At 39.3% G+C, this 19,739-nt stretch overlaps 1 protein-coding gene across 1 annotated transcript in view; it reads left to right on the forward strand.

Moving 5' to 3' along the window:
* Nucleotides 1–19,739, forward strand: part of fhip2a (FHF complex subunit HOOK interacting protein 2) — an 89,835-nt gene that overhangs the window by 41,535 nt on the left and 28,561 nt on the right. Inside the window, exons 4-8 of the mRNA XM_073027811.1 lie at nucleotides 582–686; nucleotides 3,327–3,449; nucleotides 6,098–6,427; nucleotides 10,168–10,364; nucleotides 19,131–19,245. Of these exons, the coding sequence (XP_072883912.1) occupies nucleotides 582–686; nucleotides 3,327–3,449; nucleotides 6,098–6,427; nucleotides 10,168–10,364; nucleotides 19,131–19,245 (870 nt within the window). The remainder of the gene's footprint in view (nucleotides 1–581; nucleotides 687–3,326; nucleotides 3,450–6,097; nucleotides 6,428–10,167; nucleotides 10,365–19,130; nucleotides 19,246–19,739) is intronic.

A 19,739-nucleotide genomic window follows, 5' to 3' on the forward strand; every position in this document is an offset into this window, starting at 1 on the left:
AAAATCTCCAGTGGGTGTAAGGGAGACACCATGACCAGACAGTGATGCAGCTGGTCAGGATGCTCTCGATGGTGCTCCTGTAAAAGTTGGTTAACATGGTGGGGGGCGGGGAGCCTCACTCACCTCAATATCCTCAGGAAGTGGAGACACTGCTGTACTTTATTGACCAAAGAGGTGGTGTTGTGAGACCAGGTGAGATCGTACGTTATGTACACTCCCAGAAACTCGGGTGTTTTTAACCATCTCCACAGAGGAGCTGTGTACGTGCAATGAGGAGTGATCAGCCTGCACCTTCCTAAAGTCCACATTCATCTCTTCGGTCTTGTCCACAGTGAGACACCATTCTCACAGCCATTTGGGAAAATTTGTTACAAAAGTTGATACAAAGCCTTAAAATTATTTGCAGACCTTAAAATTAAAGCAAATCACAATTATTTCATCACTGAATTATTGGGGGAAAAAAGCACTGTGCCCATTCCAGTTAATTATATGTGCATTTTACTAAAATTTTGGAATTTTAGTGATTTGGTTGAATTATATTTTCCTAATGGGCTTATAATTTTTCTTTCTATGTTTGTTAGTGCCCACCTGGAATGAAACAGCAGGTCTTGATTTTCTATACAAAATTACTAGGAAGGATCAAGCAACCCTTGCTACCGCACATAAATGTTCACAAACCTGTCCAGGTATGATTTGTTTATTGCCATGTAAAGCTGACAGGTGACAATTTCTGTATCATACCAAATATCTTGCATGGTTGTAGAAATTCTATCATGTAATTTTGGCATGCGTGTCTAACTTGAATGCAGAATACTATAAAAGAAAAAAATCTATAAGGTAGCTGGCAGAAGTACTTTTCCATGTTGTCTGTGGACTTACAAAGAATCACCTCCAGCTAGCCGTGAGCTTGTTATTTAATTGCTTTATCCAGTGAAGAGCTAAGTTCTACAAATCACCTGAATCCCAAGTGGACTATTCTGTGAAGAGCTAAATCTCATTACTTGTTATGGTTGGGGTTGGGCGGTTCCAGATTTTGGCAAAAATTGAGCTTCCTGCTTCAGTCCATTTCTTATACTCGGGATGTTAACAGTGTCACAGAGCACTACAGCATAGAAACAGGCCTTTTGGCCCATCTAGTCCATGCCAAACTATTATTCTGTTAGTCCCATCAATTTGCACCTGGACAAAAGCTCTCCATACCCCTCCCATCCAAGTACTTACCTAAACTTTTCTTAAACACTGAAATTGAACCTGTATCCACCAATTCTGTTGGCAGCTCGTTCCACACTCTCACCAGCTTTTGAGTTAAGAACTTCCCCCTCATGTTCCCCTTAAAAATTTCACTTTTCACCCTTAACCCATGACCTCTAGTTGTAGTCTCACCCACCCTCAGTGGAAAAGCATGCTTGCACTTACCCTATCTGTTCCCCTCATAATTCTATGTACTTTTATCAAATTTGATAGCGTTACATAACATTCTGTATATGCTCCAGGGAAAAAAGTCCTAACCTATTCAATGTTTCCCTATAATTCAGTATGTAAGTTCAATACTGACACAATGCAAAGATGTGTCCTGCAGTTAAGGTTCCTGTGAAGAATCTCTATGTTTACATGAGTACTTAAAAAAAAAGATGATCGAAAGCATTTGTCAGTTGAAAATGGTGGTGTCTCACAAAGGTGGCATCTATCGTTAAGGACTTTCAACATCTGGGACTTGCCCTCTTCTCATTACTACCATTAAAGAGGAGATACAGGAGCTTGAAGACTCAACAATTTCACAACTTCTTCCCCTTCATCAGATTTCTGAATGGTCCATGAACACTATCTTATTTTTCCCTTTCTTTGTATTGTTTATTTAATTTTGTAATTTACAGATCTTTATGTTTTTACACTGTACTGCTGCCACAAAACAACATATTCTACAGTACTGCCCATGGTAATAAATCTGATTCTGTTATTGGCTTCATATTTGCACAAGGAAAATGATTCCTCTTCAGTGTACCCATAGATCCTGGCATAGATGAGATGAACTATCAGCATAACTTAAGTCCAGGAAAAAGAGAGATGAAGTCTGCTTTCCTGTCACTATATAGAATAACATCAAATAAGAAGACTGATGAACATTTTTAAGTTCGATAAGATATGTTAATTTTCATTGGTGTACTGAATTGGTTAACTAAGAATGAATCGGGAATTGAACTAGGTAGATATCAAAGTCAAAGTAAAATCTATTATCAAAGAATGTATATGTTACCATACACAACTTAAGGTTAATTTCTTGCAGGCATTTACAGAGAAATAAAGAAATACAATATAATTTATGAAGAACTATAAAGACCAACAAACAGCCAATGTACAAAATAAAACAAATTATGCAAATGAGGGGAAAAAACCACTGGTAGTAGTGAGAAGACAGCATGATCTGGATGGTGAGGGTCCTTGAGTCCATAGAACAATACAGCACATGAACAACCCCTTGCCCCACAATGTTGTACTGAACCAATTAAATTGGTAATCAAATGGCTAACTAAACTAATCTTTTCTGCCTACACAATGCCTATATTCTTACATTTTCTTCACAATCATGTGTCTAAACGCCCCTTTTGAGTCTCTAATATTTCTGCCTCTGCCAACTCCACAGGCAGTGCACTCCAGGCACCCACCACTCTATGTATATAAAATAAAGTCTTGCTCCTCACTTCTCCATTGAAATTACCCCCTTTCTCCTGAAATGTATGACCTCTGGTATTAGACATTTCAACCTTCAGGAAAAAAGATATTGGATGACTATGCTATCTATGTCTGTCATAATCTTATAAACCTCTAATCAGATCTCCCTTCATTCTCCACCACTCCAGAGAAAACAACCCAAGTTTGTCCAAGCTTTCATTATAGTACATGCCCTTTAATCCAGGCAGCATCCTGGAATTCTCTCCAAAGCTTCAACGTTCTTCCTATAATGAGGCAACCAGAACTGTGTGCAGTACTCCAGATGTGGAGTATCTGAGGGTGGGAGCTGCTTTGCTGTGGCAACGCTCCATGTAAATAGGCTCGTTGTGGGGCAGGCTTTGCCTGTGATTGACTGGGCTGTACCCACCACCTTCCATTCCTGGATATTGGCATTTCCTCCACTGTATATCAAAGTTTGTCAAAATTTTTGGTGCCATGCCAAACCTGCACAAACTATTTAGAAAGTCTTCCAAGACATACACAGATGTCCATGGTTTTTCAAGCAACATACTGTGTTAGGTATTTTTAGGGAGGTGGCGGTCAAGTGGTTGGATGTATTTATAAAGTTTCCACTTTTCTGCTATTTTTTTTTTCAGAAATTAATTAGACTTTGTGGTGAAGTTCTTGCTGCCCCGACAGAAAATGAGGAAATACAATTCCTCTGTATTGTTTGTGCAAAATTAAAACAAGACCCATACTTGGTTAACTTCTTTCTTGAGGTATGTATTTTCTACCGTCCTGCATTATACATTTTTAAAATGTATAATGTTGTTGCTTTAGTTAACTACTTATAATTTTCTACCGTAGATTTCGGACTACAGAGCGCACCTGATTAAAAGCCGCTGGCTCTAATTTTAGAAATAAAATCAATTTTTTAATTGTAAAGGCCGCACCGGATTTTAGGCCGCACCGGATTTTCGGCCGCAGGTGTCCCACGTTGTAATATGAGATATTTACACAGAAAGATATTACACGTGAGGATTTTTTAACTTTTAATTAAATCCATATGGTAACAAAAACAAATACATATTGCAAATGCTTTTTTTCGAACCGTGCCCGTAACGCGGCTACTTTTAAATACGTTGCGTATACTTCTTTACTGAACAACATTCCAATATCTCCTAACGACTGGTAAAAAATATATATACTACAGCCTACCAGGAAAAGTTATTGATCACCTTTAACTTAAAAGCAGCGTTCGCTCAGATCCAAAGCCGCTCGCGTAATGCGCTCCCCCCCCCTCCTTTCCGTTTATCGCAAACCGGCATTTTCCCACAAGACACCGCGAAACCGGGTGTGACGTCATAGCATCCCGCGATGTAGTACAGAAAACAAATATAGTTAAAACTCTTCTAACTTTAACTAGAAAATGAATTACTAAGCGAAAATATTATAAACTAAGTATGCCATAAGGCAGCACAATGCTTCGAGTGTTTTCCATGTTGATGAGGGTGAGTACAAATGACTGATTTACAATAATTTAATTGTGAAAGTGCGCTTGATTTATCGTACAATTTCATTGGACCTCTGTGAACTACTCATCAATTTTATTGGTCTACTGTTATGAGGCAAAATGTTTACGAGGCGGCATGAAAAAAAATCATGCATTAGCCGCTCCGGATTATAGGCCGCAAAGTTCAAAGCTGTTCAAAATGTGGGAAAAAAGTAGCGGCTTAAAATCCGGAATCTACGGTATATTATAATGTTACACCAGGAACTCAGAACTTGTGTAGTTTTTCCATATAATAAAATTGGAATCAATAGATCTAGTAATTTGCTCAGCAACATAAAAGATTACGTTGAAGGTCAATAATATCCCAATCCTAATCACTGAAATTCAGGAATATTCCTTTTAAAGGGAAGAATATCAACTTTTCCTTCTGCATTAACCTCTATTCTACTCCAAATAAAGCTATTGTTTAACATTCTGTGAAATTGCTGAGCAAGACAGTCAGTTGTAATCTGTTAGGCAAACATGTCCTCAATGTTAATTTTGTTTAGGCTTGTTAAGTTAGAATCAATAACATATGGATTTTAAGAAGTTTTTTTATTAAAAAAATGAGAATCAGCAAATTGGCAATGTGACTTCATTATGAAAAAATTTTGCAGCATTCCAGCTATTCTTATCAACCAAACAATGGTTATTTCTGTTTCTTACTGCTTTTTGCAGTTGAATCATTACTCTTCTGACTCTAAGCTTCTTATTACTGGGTAATATGACAGCTGTACTGTGAAGTGCTTTTGTTCCAGTTTGCTAATGGACTTTCCACATTTATTTGACCCTATTGCTTTCTGTTGAATCTGATGAGCAATAATTACCTTTCACACATTCATCCCTTTACAACTTCATAGACCTCAGCATTTTCCACAAGGAGTTTCTGGTATTGGGGCATAACAATTAATGCAATGCTACTACAGCTCAGAGCTACAGGGTTTGGAGTTCATTTCCAGCATCCTCTGTAAAACGTTGGTACATCCTTCCCATGAGCATGTGGATTTCCCCCACATGCTCTGGTCTCCCCTCTATAGTCCAAAGACGTACCAGTTAGTAGGTTAACTAGTCATTGTAAATCGTCCTGTAATTAGGGTGGGTTGTTGGGCAGAGCGGATCATTGCCTAGAAGGACCTGTACTGTGCTGTATCTCAAAATAAATAAAATAAAGTAAAAAATAAGGCTCAGTTGAACAGTGCATTCTATTCAGATATTCTAAAGCAGTGATTCACTGTTTCACAATATCATGGCCCAAAATTTACACAGATATGACATGATAGTGTCACTACTGAGGTCCAATTCTGTCATTAATCTTATTAACTTGCACCACTGTGGATTAACAAAATCATCTATAAACACTAATAACTTCAGTGGGAATTTGGGAGAAATCATATTTATCTACTCACTGATCAATTATGAAGTTTGTGAGTAGTTGATGTCTGAAACTTAGCAAAGCAAATTTTTAACATCAGTAAAATTGGAGCAAAAATGTAATTCTATAAGAGTGCAGACTGGATAAAAGACAAATAGTAGGAAAAGGCTCTTTGCTGCAGTTCTGTTAAGATGAATAGCTTGTTTCTGTGCTATATACGCTACCTAATATCAGTACATAATTGCTACAGAAGACAAGCAATCCCTTTTCAAATCAGCTTATCTCTTAATTCTTTCCAAATCTGCCTCTTTCACTGTGATCTGTCAGTATTTTTCGAGAAGTATACTGCTGTTCTGCAAGAATATATTGTCATCATAATAGTTGCAAGTAACTGTTGTTTTACTTGTGTAAAATGAACAAATTAGTGCCTTAAATTCTTTTCTAGCTTTCCTGAGTTCTCCCTTAAAGTTATAGTTATAAAACCAAATCTTTTCTTCTTTCAGAATAAATCTCCAAGAGATGCAGGAATTACAAAACCACGGCAAACAACGGGAGATGTTGCAAACAAAACAGTCACAAACAGAGGTGTATCGTCAGACAGTGAACAGGCCCAATCTCTTGAAGCTGAGATAAGTACGGGACTTTGCAGTGCCACCTGTGGAGCTGTAACCAGCCCCCTGGACAGCAGTAGTGGATCATCTCAGCAGAGTACTGATCTGTCTGCATCATTTAATGAGATGGTCCTCTCTCCACACGTAATTGCTACAACTGATCACTGTCAAAATCAAGACTATAACTTGGTGAATTCATTGATAAATCTGAGTAAAAGCCCGGTAGGTATTCTTTTGACAGACAGACATACTTTATTATATACTTTATTGATCCTGAGGGAAACTCTTTATGAACTGATTTCATTTAGGAAAAAGTTTAGGAGTTCAGAAAAAACTTTTTCACCCAGAGAGTTGTGGATCTATGGAATGCTGTGCCTCAGAAGGCAGTGGAGGCCAATTCTCTGGATGCTTTCAAGAAAGAGTTAGATACAGCTCTTAAAGATAGCGGAGTCAAGAGATATGGGGAGAAGGCAGGAACGGGGTACTGATTGTGAATGATCAGCCATGATCACACTGAATGGCAGTGCTGGCTAGAAGGCCCGAATGGCCTACTCCTGCACCTAGTGTCTGTTGTCTATTTACAGCTACAATTGTGTAATACTTCTGATGTGATCAGGATCAGATTTTAATGGTGTCCAAGGTGAGCAAAATAGCTAAACAGAGATACCACTGCACCTATATAAATATGTAAAGATTGTTGGGCTTGAAATTCTGCCCTGTGTTCGTTTAGGAAGAGAGACAACCAACACCGGAATATTACAAAACTTAGGTTTATTGCAGAATTCGTAACTGGTACAGCGAATCGACGGAGTCGCTGGAGAAGGCGCGTTCCGACTTCCCCTTACAATCTGCTCTTATTTATATCCCTTTTCCCCCCAGCACAACCCCCCGCTACATATTAGGTAATATCGGGCACTTGTGTCCATCTTATTGGCCCGCAGCCATATGCTCACGAGTTACCTGTTTCTTTTGTTTACTGAATCGCGTGACACTGTTAGTTTCGGTGTAGCGGGGTCCCCAGTTTCGCTCCCCCCTCCCTCTCATTACGTGAGCCACTCCTGACCTGTAATGGCAGTCTCGAATTAACCCTAACATTAACCCTAACAAGATGAAAACATCATTTCATACAGACAGGAGAAGTAGCAGTGGAAACATTTGAATTTTTGGACTTGCTTCTAGAAAATCTCTATTTCATTGCTTGTACATACAACCCACAGGAAAAAGAATCTCAGGGTTGTATGTGATGACATGTATGTAATCTGATAATAAATTTTTCTTTGAACTTTGAATTTGCAAGGGCAATCAGTACCCACAGAACTTAGAGAAAAGCTGCCTACATCCACATATATCATCAATGCTTAAAAAAACATGCCACTTAATGGCATTGAATTTTTGTGCCCTTAAAAACATGCAACAACTGTATAATAAAATGTCAGAATGTGTTAAAAGAAGGTTGATACAAGAGTACTGTATCTGGTGCTCCCAATGTGGCCTCCTCAACATTGGTCAGAACCAGTGTAAATTGAGGATTTGCTTAGTTGCGCACCTCTGCTCCATTGGCAAAAAGTGGAGTTTCCTTGTGACCACCTGTCCTAATTCCTGTCCCCAATCTCGTTCCAATATGTTGGTCCATGGCCAGAATGAGGCCACTGTCAGGTTAGAGAAACAGTACCTCATATTCTGCCCAGGTTGCCACCAAGCTGATGACATGAACATCGATTTTTCCAGCTTACGGTAATTTTTTCCCACTCACCCTTTCCTCTTCTTAAATTCTACACTATGACCTTTTGCCTTTTCTCACCTGCCTGTCACCTCCCCCTGATGCCCCTCCTCACCTTTCTCCCATGATCCAAGTTAAAAAAGAGAAAAGTAAGGGTGGAGTGCAGAAAAGTCAAGTGCGTAAGAGACAAAGATGACCAGATTTTAAAGGCATAATGAGTGTAAGGGTACTTTATCTGAATGCCCATAGTATTCATAACAAGGTCAGTGAACTTGTGGCACAAATCAGTATGATTTAGTGGCCATAATAGAAATGTAGTTGCAGGATGGAGAGGATTGTGAATTAAATATCCAAGGATATCAGGTAAAACAGAAGGATAGGCAGGAAGGTAAGGGAGGTGGGATAGTGCTCTTAACTAAGGATGAGATCAATAGACAATAGGTGCAGGAGTAGCCATTGGGCCCTTCGAGCCAGCGCTGCTATTCAATGTGATCATGGCTGATCATCCACAATCAGTACCCTGTTCCTGCCTTCTCTCCATATCCTTTGACTCTACTATCTTTAAGAGCTCTATCTAACTCTTTCTTGAAAGCATCCAGAGAATTGGCCTCCACTGCCTTCTGAGGCAGAGCATTCCATTGATCCACAACTCTCTGGGTGAAAAAGTTTTTCCTCAACTCCGTTCTAAATGGCCTACCCCTTATTCTTAAACTGTGGCCTCTGGTTCTGGACTCCCCCAACATTGGGAATATGTTTCCTGCTTCTAGCGTGTCCAATCCCTTAACAATCTTATATGTTTCAATCAGATCCCCGCTCATCCTTCTAAATTCCAGTGTATACAAGCCCAGTCGCTCCAATCTTTCAACATGACAGTCCCGCTATCCCGGGAATTAACCTCGTGAACCTATCAGGACGATAGTAAAAGATGATATAAGATCGAAGGAGCAAAATGTTGAACCCATCTGTGAAGAGATAAGGAATAGTAGTGGAGAAAAATATCACTGGTGGGAGTTGTCTATAGACTACCGAATAATAACATTACAGTGGCACAGGCAATAATCTGACGCATATAAGAATGGAACAGAAGCTATCATGTGGGACTTTAACTTGCACATAGATTGGGTGAATCAAGTTGATTGAGGCAGTCTTGAGGAGGACTTCATAGAATGCATCCTTGATAGCTTTCATGAACAGCATGTTACTGAATCTACAAGGGGTGATGCTGTCTTAGATCTGGTCCTGTGTAATGAGACAGGTAAAATTAGGGATCCTCTTGGAAAGAGTGATCACAGTATAACTGAGTTTCTCATACAAGTGGAAGGTGCAGTAGTTCAATCTAAAACCAGTGTGTTATGCCTAGACAAGGGAGACTGTATTGGGATGAGGGAGGAGTTGGATAGGGTAGACTGGGAACACAGGCTATGTTGTGGGACAGTTGAGGAACAATGGAAAACTTTCGAAGAAATTTTTCACAGTGCTCAACAAAAGTATATTCCAGTTAAAAGCAAGGACAATAATGGTGGGGAGAGTCAGCTGTGGATAACTAAGGAAATAAAGGAAGGCATCAAACTAAGGGCTTGTGCATACAAAGTCGCCAAGAGCAGTGGGAAACTGGAAGATTGGGAAAACTTTAAAAAGCAAAAAAGAACCACTAAATGAGCAATAAAGGAAGGGAAGATAGATTATGAAAATAAAATAGCACAAAATATAAAAACGAATAGTAAAAGTTTTTATAATTGAATGGTGGAGCAAGCTCGACAGGTCAGATGACCTACTGCTCCTATTTCTTGTGTCCACTCTTCCCATTTAGATTCCTTTTCTTCCTGCCCTTTGCCTTTTGCCCTTCTCACCTCCCAGCTACTTACTTCATTCCACCTCCCCCACATACTTGGCTTCACCTTTCACCTTTTAGCTTGTCCTCCTTCCACACCCTCCACCTTCTTATTTTGGCATCTTCCTCCCTCCTCTAGTCCTGATGAAGAATCTTGGCCCCAAATGTCGACTGTTTATTCAGTTCCATAGATGCTGTCTCACCTGCTAAGTTCCTCCAGCATATTGTATGTATTGTTCTGGATTTCCAGCTTCTGCAGAATCTCTTAGGTTTATGATACAAGAGTAGATTTATTGTAGTAATACACTTTATTGATAGTTCCAGAAAACTCTGGAATTAATCACTTAATAATAATGTGAACTACATAAAGCAACAGAACACCCAAGCGCTTCTTTCCTATTTGCATTTCAGGACGGTCGAATTGTTGTTAAAGCTTCTGAGGGTCTAATGCTACTGGTTAGTTTGCCAGAGCCAGCAGCTGCAAAGTGCCTGACTGAGAACACTTCGCTGTGCCAATTGCTAACAGAAAGACTGAGCATGCTTTATAGAGCATTGCCACAGTCAATAGATCCCATGGATATTGAATCTTTGGAGTCGGTTAACTGGGGGTAAGTAGAACAGAGTAACTCCAATGTATTTTACCTTGTGAAGAAAATCTTACAATAATTATTGTAAATAATACTGTGCAGACAGAGACAGTTCACAATAATAATTATCCTTGAAAACTGTTCCTTTTTTTAACAAACCTCTGAAGTATCTCTACAAGCAAGACAAAAATTACAAAAGAACATAAGAAATAGGAGCAGGAGTAGGCCACCCAGCCCATCGAGCCTGCCCCGCCATTCAGTACGATCATGACTGATCTGTCCGTAAACTCAGCTCCATCTACCTTTTCCCCATAACCCTTAATTCCCTTACTATGTGAAAACCTATCTAACTGTATCTTAAATATATTTAGTGAAGAAGCCTCAACTGTTTTTCCTGGGCAGAGAATTCCACAGATTCACCACTCTCTGGGAAAAACAGTTTCTCCTCATCTCTGTCCTAAATCTTCTCCCTTGAATCATGAGGCAATGTCCCCTAGTTCTAGTCTCACCTACCAATGGAAACAACTTTCCTACTTCTATCTTATCTATCCCTTTCAAAATTTTGTATGTTTCTATAAGATCCCCTCTCATTCTTCTGAATTCCAGAGAGTAGAGTCCCAGGCGATTCAATCTCTCCTCAAAGGTTAACCCCTTCATCCCTGGAATCAACCTGGTGAATCTCCTTTGCACTGCCTCCAAAGCCGTTATATCCTTCCTCAATTATGGAGACCAGAACTGCACACAGTACTCCAGATGCGGCCTCACCAGTAACCTGTATAGTTCCAGCATGACCTCACTGCTCCTGAATTCAATCCGTCTAGCAATGAAGGCCAACATTCCGTTTGCCTTCTTAATAACCTGTTGTACCTGCAAGCCAACTTTTTGTGATTCATGAATAAACACTCCCAAGTCCCTCTGCACAACAGCATGCTGCAATCTTTCACCATTTAAATAATAATCTGCTCTTCTATTATTCCTTCCAAAGTGGATGATCTCGCATTTACCAACGTTGTATTCCATCTGCCAGACCTTGGCCCACTCACTTAACCTATCTCTATCCTTCTGCAGACTTTTCACATCCTCTGTATCTTTTCCACTCAGTTTAGTGTCAACAGCAAATTTTGCTATGCTACACTCAGTCCCCTGTTCCAAATCATCAATGTAAATGGTAAACAGCTGCAGGCCCAGCACTGACTCCTGCGGCACCCCACTCACCACTGACTGCCAACCGGAGAAACACCCATTTATACCAACTCTCTGCCTTCTATCGGTTAACCAATCCACTATCCATGCCAATACACTTGCTCTGACTCCATGCATCCGTATCTTATTTATAAGTCTCTTGTGCGGCACCTTATCGAACGCCTTCTGGAAATCCAAGTATACGACATCCACCTGTTCCCCTGTATCCACTGCACTCGTTATGTCCTCAAAGAACTCCAGTAAGCTTGTTAAACAGAACCTGCCCTTTCTGAATCCATGCTGCATCTGTCGAATGGAGCCACTCCATTCTAAATGCTTTGCTATTTCTTCCTTAATGATAGCTTCAAGCATTTCCCCGACTACAGATGTTAAGCTAACTGGCCTATAGTTGCCCGTCTTTTGCCTATATCCTTTTTTAAAAAGCGGTGTGACATTTTCTGTCTTCCAGTCCGCTGGGACCTGCCCAGAGTCTAGAGAGTTTTGATAAATGATTACCAACATGTCTACTATGAGCTCCGCTAATTCCTTCAGCACCCTGGGATGCATCCCATCAGGACCAGGGGACTTATCGACCTTCAGGCCCTCTAGTTTGCTCATCACTATTCTTTAATGACAGTGATTTTCTCGAGGTCCTTACCTCCCATTTCGTACATAACATCCTTCTTTGGCATATTAGACATGTCCTCCACCATGAAGACTGACACAAAATAGTCGTTCAATACCTCAGCCATTTCCTTATCACACAATATCAATTTCCCCTTCGTCTTCCAAAGGACCTATGCTGACTTTAACCACCCTCTTCTGCTTTATATATTTATAAAAACTTTTTCTATCTGTTTTTATATTTTGTGCTTATTTACTTTCATACTCTTATCTTCCCTGTCCTTATTTCTTGTTCAGTTGTTCTCTGTTGCTTTTTAAAGTTTTCCCAATCCTCCAGTCTCCCGCTACTCTGCAACTTTGTACACGAGCTTTTCATTTGGTATTATCTTTTATTTCCTTAGATATTCAAGGCTGGCTCTCCCCACACTTACTGTCCTTACTTTTGACTGGAATATACTTTTGTAGAACACTGTGAAAAATCTCTTCGAAAGTATGCCACTGTTCCTCAGCTGTCCTACCAAATAACCTGTGCTCCCAATCCACATTAGCCAACTCCTCCCTTATCCCGTTGTAGTTTCCCTTGTTCAAGTATAATACAGTAGTTTTAGATCTATTTCATCCTCCATCTGAATGTGAAATTCAATCATACTATGATCACTCTTTCCAAGAGGATCCCTGACTACAAGATCGTTAACCTTACCTGTCTCATTGCACAGGACTAGATCTAAGATAGTATTTTCTAAGTTGTTCCACTTTAATCGGGTATTCTGCTGCTATTGTGTTAAATATTAATATACAACAGTGAAATTACCATGTAGACAGTACTGATAAGCTTCACTATTCAAAAGCATGAGGAATGTTACAAGGTATCTGAGAGACTGGAGAATAACATACCCACAACTTTGACCTCATTTTTGTCTGAAAGGTTTTGTACATTTTCTTATATTTCATGAACCAAAACAGCAAATATCCTTAGATGTGTTCATGAGGCAGCACGGAAGTGTGGTGGTTAGCACAATGCTTTATAGTACCAGTGACCCGGCTTCAATTCCTGCCATTACCAGTAAAGAGTTTATACATTCTCCCTGTGTGGGTTTCCTCCAGGTGCTCCGGTTTCCTCCCACAGTCCAAATATGTACCGGTTGGTAGGTTAATTGGTCCTTGTGAATTGTCCTGTGATTAGGCTAGGATTAAATTGGGGGACTGTGGGTGGCTCAGCTCGAAGGGTAGGAAGGCCCTGTTGTGTGCTGTACCTCAATAAATAAATGTCATGCTCTGGTTCACTACCTCAAATTAGCAATTCTGTTCGTACCCAGTCAGAACTGCCATGGCTACTTCTGTCCCTGTCGACTCAGTGAAAAGAATTTATCATTTCAGATTGTTGGCCTCTTAATTCCTGCCAATCAATTGAAAAGTAATGTCGATCAAGATGCAAAGATGTAAATCAGGCTGTAAGTTTGAAATAAAAACAAAATTCGGCATTTATGGCCACATCAATGGAGACAGAAACAATGTTAAAGACTTAGGTTGACGATTTCTTGTTAGAACTAGAAAGACGTCCACCCAGGAAGTCGTCTCTCCTTGTTACTGCCATCAGGAAGAAGGTATTGGATCTTCAGTACCCACACCTCCAGGTTCAGGAACAGTTATTACTCCTCAACCATCAGACTTTTGAACCAAAGGGGATGAATTCACTCAACTTCACTTGCCCATCATTGAAATATTTGTACAATCAATGGATTCAATTTCAAAGACTCTTCATCTCATGTTCTTGCTATTTGTTGTTTAGTTATGTATTATTATTAGTTATAGTTAAAATATAGGGTAGCCAGGAAGGAGCTAAAGAAAGGACTTAGGAGAACTCGAAGGGGGCATGAGAAGGCCTTGGCATGTAGGATTATGGAGAACCCCAAGGCATTTGATGCGTATGTGAAGAATAGGAGGATGACGAGAACGAAGGTGGGACCGCTAAAGGATAAAGAGGGCAACGTGTGCCTGGAGGTGGAGGAGTTTGGGGAGGTACTAAATGAATACTTCGCTTTAGTATTCACAAGTGAAAAGGATCTTGATCAGGATGGGGTTGAAGTTGAGCGGGCCTGTGTGCTGGACATTGTGGAGATTAAGGAAGAAGAAGTGCTGGATCTTCTTAAAAACATTAAGATTGATAAATCCCCAGGGCTGGATATGATACACCCCAGGTTGTTGTGGGAATTGAGAGAAGAGATCGCAGGAGCATTAGCTATGATCTTTGAATACTCTTTGGCTACAGGGGAAGTGCTGGAGAACTGGATAATGGCAAATGTAGTTCCCTTGTTTGAAAAAGGTAATAGGGAGAAACCTGGGAACTATAGACCGGTGAGTCTTATGTCAGTGGTATGCAAACTACTGAAAAGGATTCTTAAGGATAGGATCTACGAGCATTTGGAGAAGTACAGTCTACTCATCGATAGTCAACATGGCTTTGTGAAGGGAAGATCATGCCTCACAAGCCTGATTGAGTTTTTTGAAGAGGTAACAAAAGAAATTGATGAGGGTAGGGCAGTGGATGTGGTCTACATGGACTTTAGCAAAGCATTTGACAAGGTCCCTCATGAGAGACTCATTCAGAAAGTCATGAGGTATGGGATAAGTGGAACCTTGGCTGTTTGGATAAAAAATAGGCTTAAAGGAAGAAAGCAGAGGGTAGTTGTGGAAGGAAAGTATTCTTCCCTGGAGGTCGGTGACTAGTGGAGTGCCGCAGGGATCTGTTCTGGGACCCCTGCTATTTGTGATTTTTATAAATGACCTGGATGTAGAGGTGGAAGGATGGGTGAGTAAGTTTGCGGATGACACGAAGATTGGAGGAGTTGTGGATGGAGCTGTAGGTTGTCGAAGGTTACAAGAGGATATAGATAGGCTGCAGAGTTGGGCAGAAAAATGGCAGATGGAGTTCAATCCGGACAAGTGTGAGGTGATGCAGTTTGAAAGGACAAACCAGAAGACTGAGTACAGGATTAATGGTTAGTTACTTAAGAGTGTGGATGAACAAAGGGACCTTGGGGTTCAAATCCATACATCCCTCAAGGTCGCTGCACAGGTTGATAGGGTAGTTAAGAAGGCCTGTGGGATGCTAGGTTTCATTAATAGGGGGATTGAGTTCAAGAGTAGAGAGGTCAAGTTGCAACTCTACAAATCTCTGGTGAGACCGCAGTTAGAGTATTGTGTTCAATTCTGGTAACCTCATTATAGAAAGGATGTGGAAGCTATGGAGAGGGTGCAGAGGAGATTTACTAGGATGTTGCCTGGTTTGGAGAACAAGTCATATGAAACAAGGTTAGCAGAGCTGTGACTTTTCTCTTTGGAGCGTAGAAGAATGAGAGGGGACTTGATAAGAGGTCTACAAGATTATGAGAGGCATAGATAGGGTGGATAGTCAGTATCTGTTTCCCAGGGCACCAATAGGAAACACAAGAGGGCATATGTACAAAACTAAGGGAGGGAAGTTTAGGGGAGACATCAGGGGTAAGTTTTTTACACAAAGAGTTGTGAGTGCCTGGAATGACTTGCCAGTGATGGTGGTGGAGGCTAAAACATTAGGGGTATTTAAGAACCTCTTGGACAGGCACATGGATGAAAGAAAAATGGAGGGTTATGGGGTAGTGTGGATTTAGTACTTTTTTAAAGGATTATCTGGGTCGGCACAACATGGAGGGCTGAAGGGCCTGTACTGTGCTGTAGTGTTCTATGGTTCTATTGTATTTGCGCAGTTTCTTTTGCACTCTGGTTAAACCCTCTAGTTGGGTGATCTTTCATTGATTCTGCTATGGTTATTCTGTAGATTTATTGAGTATACCCACAAGAAAATGGTGACATATATATATATATATATATATACTTTGATAATAAATTTACTTTGAAATTTGAACTTTGATTTGGAAAACAGACATGTTTTAAGTAATAACAACAACACACACAAAATGCTGGTGGAACACAGCAGGCCAGGCAGCATCTATAGGGAGAAGCGCTGTCGACGTTTCGGGCCGAGACCCTTCATCAGGACTAACCGAAAGGAAAGATAGTAAGAGATTTGAAAGTCTTTTTTAAGTAATAAAGTGTTTTGGGGAGAGGGTGAGGTAAAGAATACAAAGAAAATGATAAGGTGGAGACCAAGATACACAGAGGGTGTTGAAGGCTTAATGGCAGCTAATCTGTCTAATAGGAGATAAATGGCAAAAGAGAATAAAGTCCTTGGATAACTTAGTTTGCTCGAGAGAGAGAGAGAGAGACAAGAGATTACAGATTCTGCCTCCTGCTTCTCTTAATACCAACTGTCATCTCACCACCCTCAGTCCTAATGCAAGATCTCAATCCAAACATCTGACAAATGCTTCATCCCTGCACGTGCTTCAAGTTCCTCCAGCAATCTGATTTTTGCTTTAAATATACTTGTCCTTTTAAATACTAGTAACATTTGTCCCTTCTAAAATTTGCATTTTTGCTTGCATAGTGCAGACAAGTATTCAGTTTGTCTTTCTTTGACAGTGGAGCATTGTCGTCCAATTGGTGGCATTTCTAACCTATCCAATATTACAACTATTGGCAAGATGACCGTCAGTGTATTTGTGATTTAAAAGCATGAATTTATTAGGGTGTGTGTGAATGTTTAGTTTCAGTTTTCCCTTAGACTTCATTATAAATTGCAACAGAAGAAACATATTGCATAATGTCCTGGCTGAAACGTAAATGAAAGCTAACGTATGTACTTTTGCATCACTTATGAACTGTTGCGGAGCAGACTTGATGGGCCAAATGGCCTAATTCTGCTCCTATGTCTTATGGTCTATAAATAATGCTCTTTCTACCTGATCCAGTTTTGATCCAAATCCGAATTATGGAATAATACAATTACCAGAAGTTTTGCAGGAAAAGATCTGTGCTCTAAAATTTTTAAACTGCTGAAATTGCATGTTCCTTCAAAATTAACTTAGCATCTCTACAAGTATTAGGAATAGTTTTGTAATGTGTGTTAGTTACATAGAGTTACTTCATCACCAAGACTTCCCCTTCCTCTGTCAACGTAGCTGGATTGTTGTCATGATGAAATAACCTTGACCAAACCAGTGGTTCTCAACCTTTTTCTGTTCATGGTCCACTTGTGACTTTCATTTATCTCTGTGACCCACCCACTCTTCATAGTCTCCCATTAGTTGCTGAAGTTTTTTTTTGTCATCTGTACTAATTATTCTAATGTAATTGAAAATATTGAGGAACTATGCTAAGTATAATCTCACATGAAAAAATATCAGTATTGAATATATGTGTAAAAATAAAACTAGCATTTTAGGCAGCATTTTTTAAATAATTTAATTTTTAGGCATTTTTAAAAAATACTATTATATATGCAAATTCTATGTTGTAATAAAGAGTGTGTATTGTAGACCGCTTCTCATTTGCTGCCGCTCTTTTTGGCCTAAGAATCAATGTCTCCAAAACCGAACTTCTGTACCAGCCTCTTCCTCCGTGAGACCCAACCACCAGTCATATCGGTCAATGGGGTTTTGTGTTTCACCTATTTAAGCCTCTACAATACCTTTCTGTCACTATTTAACTTACCTTAATGGATGTGAGGTATTTGAAGGGATGTATAAATAGTAATGAAAGTGAACAATATTCACATGTTCAAAACAATGTTCCGTTTTGAGAAGTAAACAATTTTTGAGAAATAAATTTTGCAAAGCTCCCGTCACCTGTTGGGAGTTGATACAGGTACATGGGACATGTGCACCAGGCCCCATGGGGATGAATGTTTTTGTTTCTGTTGGCCTTGGGGAAAAGTCCAGATTGAGCAGGACCACCTCTATACATTGGGAACTCTTTGAAAGTGCCTGGTATCCCATGTTAAGGGAATCCTGGGCACGAAGAACCTTTGTATAGATAGCTTCAGTAAGTGCATAATCATAGAACAACTCAGTATGTCATAATCTAAGCATTTTCCTTCATCAGTGCAAAAAAAAGGATTTCACTAAATTTCTTGAAGATTAGCAGTTTCAAAATATGACAGATTCAGAAAATTATACTATCCATTTTCACAACTGATTTTATTGAATCAGAATCAGGTTTAATATCACTGGCACATGCCTTGAAATTTGTAACTTTATGGCAGCAGTACAATGCACTGCATGATAATAGAAAAAAAACCCCGAATTACAGCAAGAATATATATGTATATCAAGTAGTTAAATTTAATAAGTAGTGAAAAAAGAAACAAATAAAAAAAGTAGTGAGGTAGTGTTCATAGGGTCAATATCCATTCAGAAATTGGCTGGCAGAGGGGAAGACACACAAAATGCTGGAGGAACTCAGCAGCCCAGGCAGCATCTACGGAAAAAAGTACTGTTGACGTTTCGGGCCAAAACCCTTTGACAGGATCTAAACATCAACTGTACTTTTTGCTTTAGATGCTGTCTGGCCTGCAGGTGAAGATTTTCTCTTGTTTATGTTTCTGAATCGCTGAATGTGTGCCTACAGACTTCTATAAAATGGAAAGAAGTTGCACTTTATGTTGGCTTTTCTGATCACAGAGCAACTAAAGTACGTTTCTCTTAACTAAGATTTTGAAATGTAGTTATAGTGCAGAATTTCAACAAAATGTGTTTAATAATTCAGCATTGGAACTAACTTGGTGTATATATATATATATATAGTAAATTCCTTTTTAATAACCATTTAACAGGAATCTATCAGCATCTGTGGATCTTACTCAGTTCTCACGTTAGGTGATTCACCTAAAATATTGTCCAATTCCCTCTTCATAAGTGCTGCCAGACTTGCTCTCAATGTTCAGCAGTTTAGTTTTATTTCCAGTTTCTAGCATCTTTGGTGTTTTATCATTGTAACCTTGGGTTAACACAATGTGACAGGGTGTTTTGTTTTCCTTTTAATTTCAAGCTACTAAAAATCTTCATACCAATCAAATTTTATTCTTTACATTCTGTATTACAGTTTGGATTCTTATAGCCATAAAGAAGACACCACAGCTTTTCCAGGAAAGCGACCTCTCATCTCTTTCCTGTCTTGGTTGGATTACTGTGACCAGCTGATTAAAGAAGCCCACAAGGTCTGAAAGCTAAGTAAAAAGTATAACTGTTTACTGTTAGTTTTCCCCACAAAATTATATAAATAATTAAAATTTGATTTAAATTTTTTCTCACAGATAAAGCAAAATAATTTCAACTGGATTGTCTCTTATATTAAGAGAGTAAAATAATTTTATGAAGTTTTACTTTGTGGATAGCCAATAGAATACTTCCAATGGCAGAAATGAAAGTATGAAAGATCCAGTAAATCCTTCTGGGGAACAATTAAGTTATAAATTAATTTACATAAAACTTATTGGATATACTTTATCCATGTTCATTCTTCAATTTCTTTAAATATTTTCCATAATAAAATAGTGAATTGAAAGGGTATTTCAGCCTTATACCATAATGGGATTTTTTAAAATTGAAATCCACATTTATGTACCACAGGTGAGGTAACACACACAAAATACTGGAGGAATTCAGCAGGCCAGGCAGCATCAAAGGAAAAGAGTAAATGGTTGACGTTTTG

The sequence above is a fragment of the Hemitrygon akajei genome, chromosome 23 (assembly GCF_048418815.1).
Source record: "Hemitrygon akajei chromosome 23, sHemAka1.3, whole genome shotgun sequence".
NCBI lineage: Eukaryota > Metazoa > Chordata > Chondrichthyes > Myliobatiformes > Dasyatidae > Hemitrygon > Hemitrygon akajei.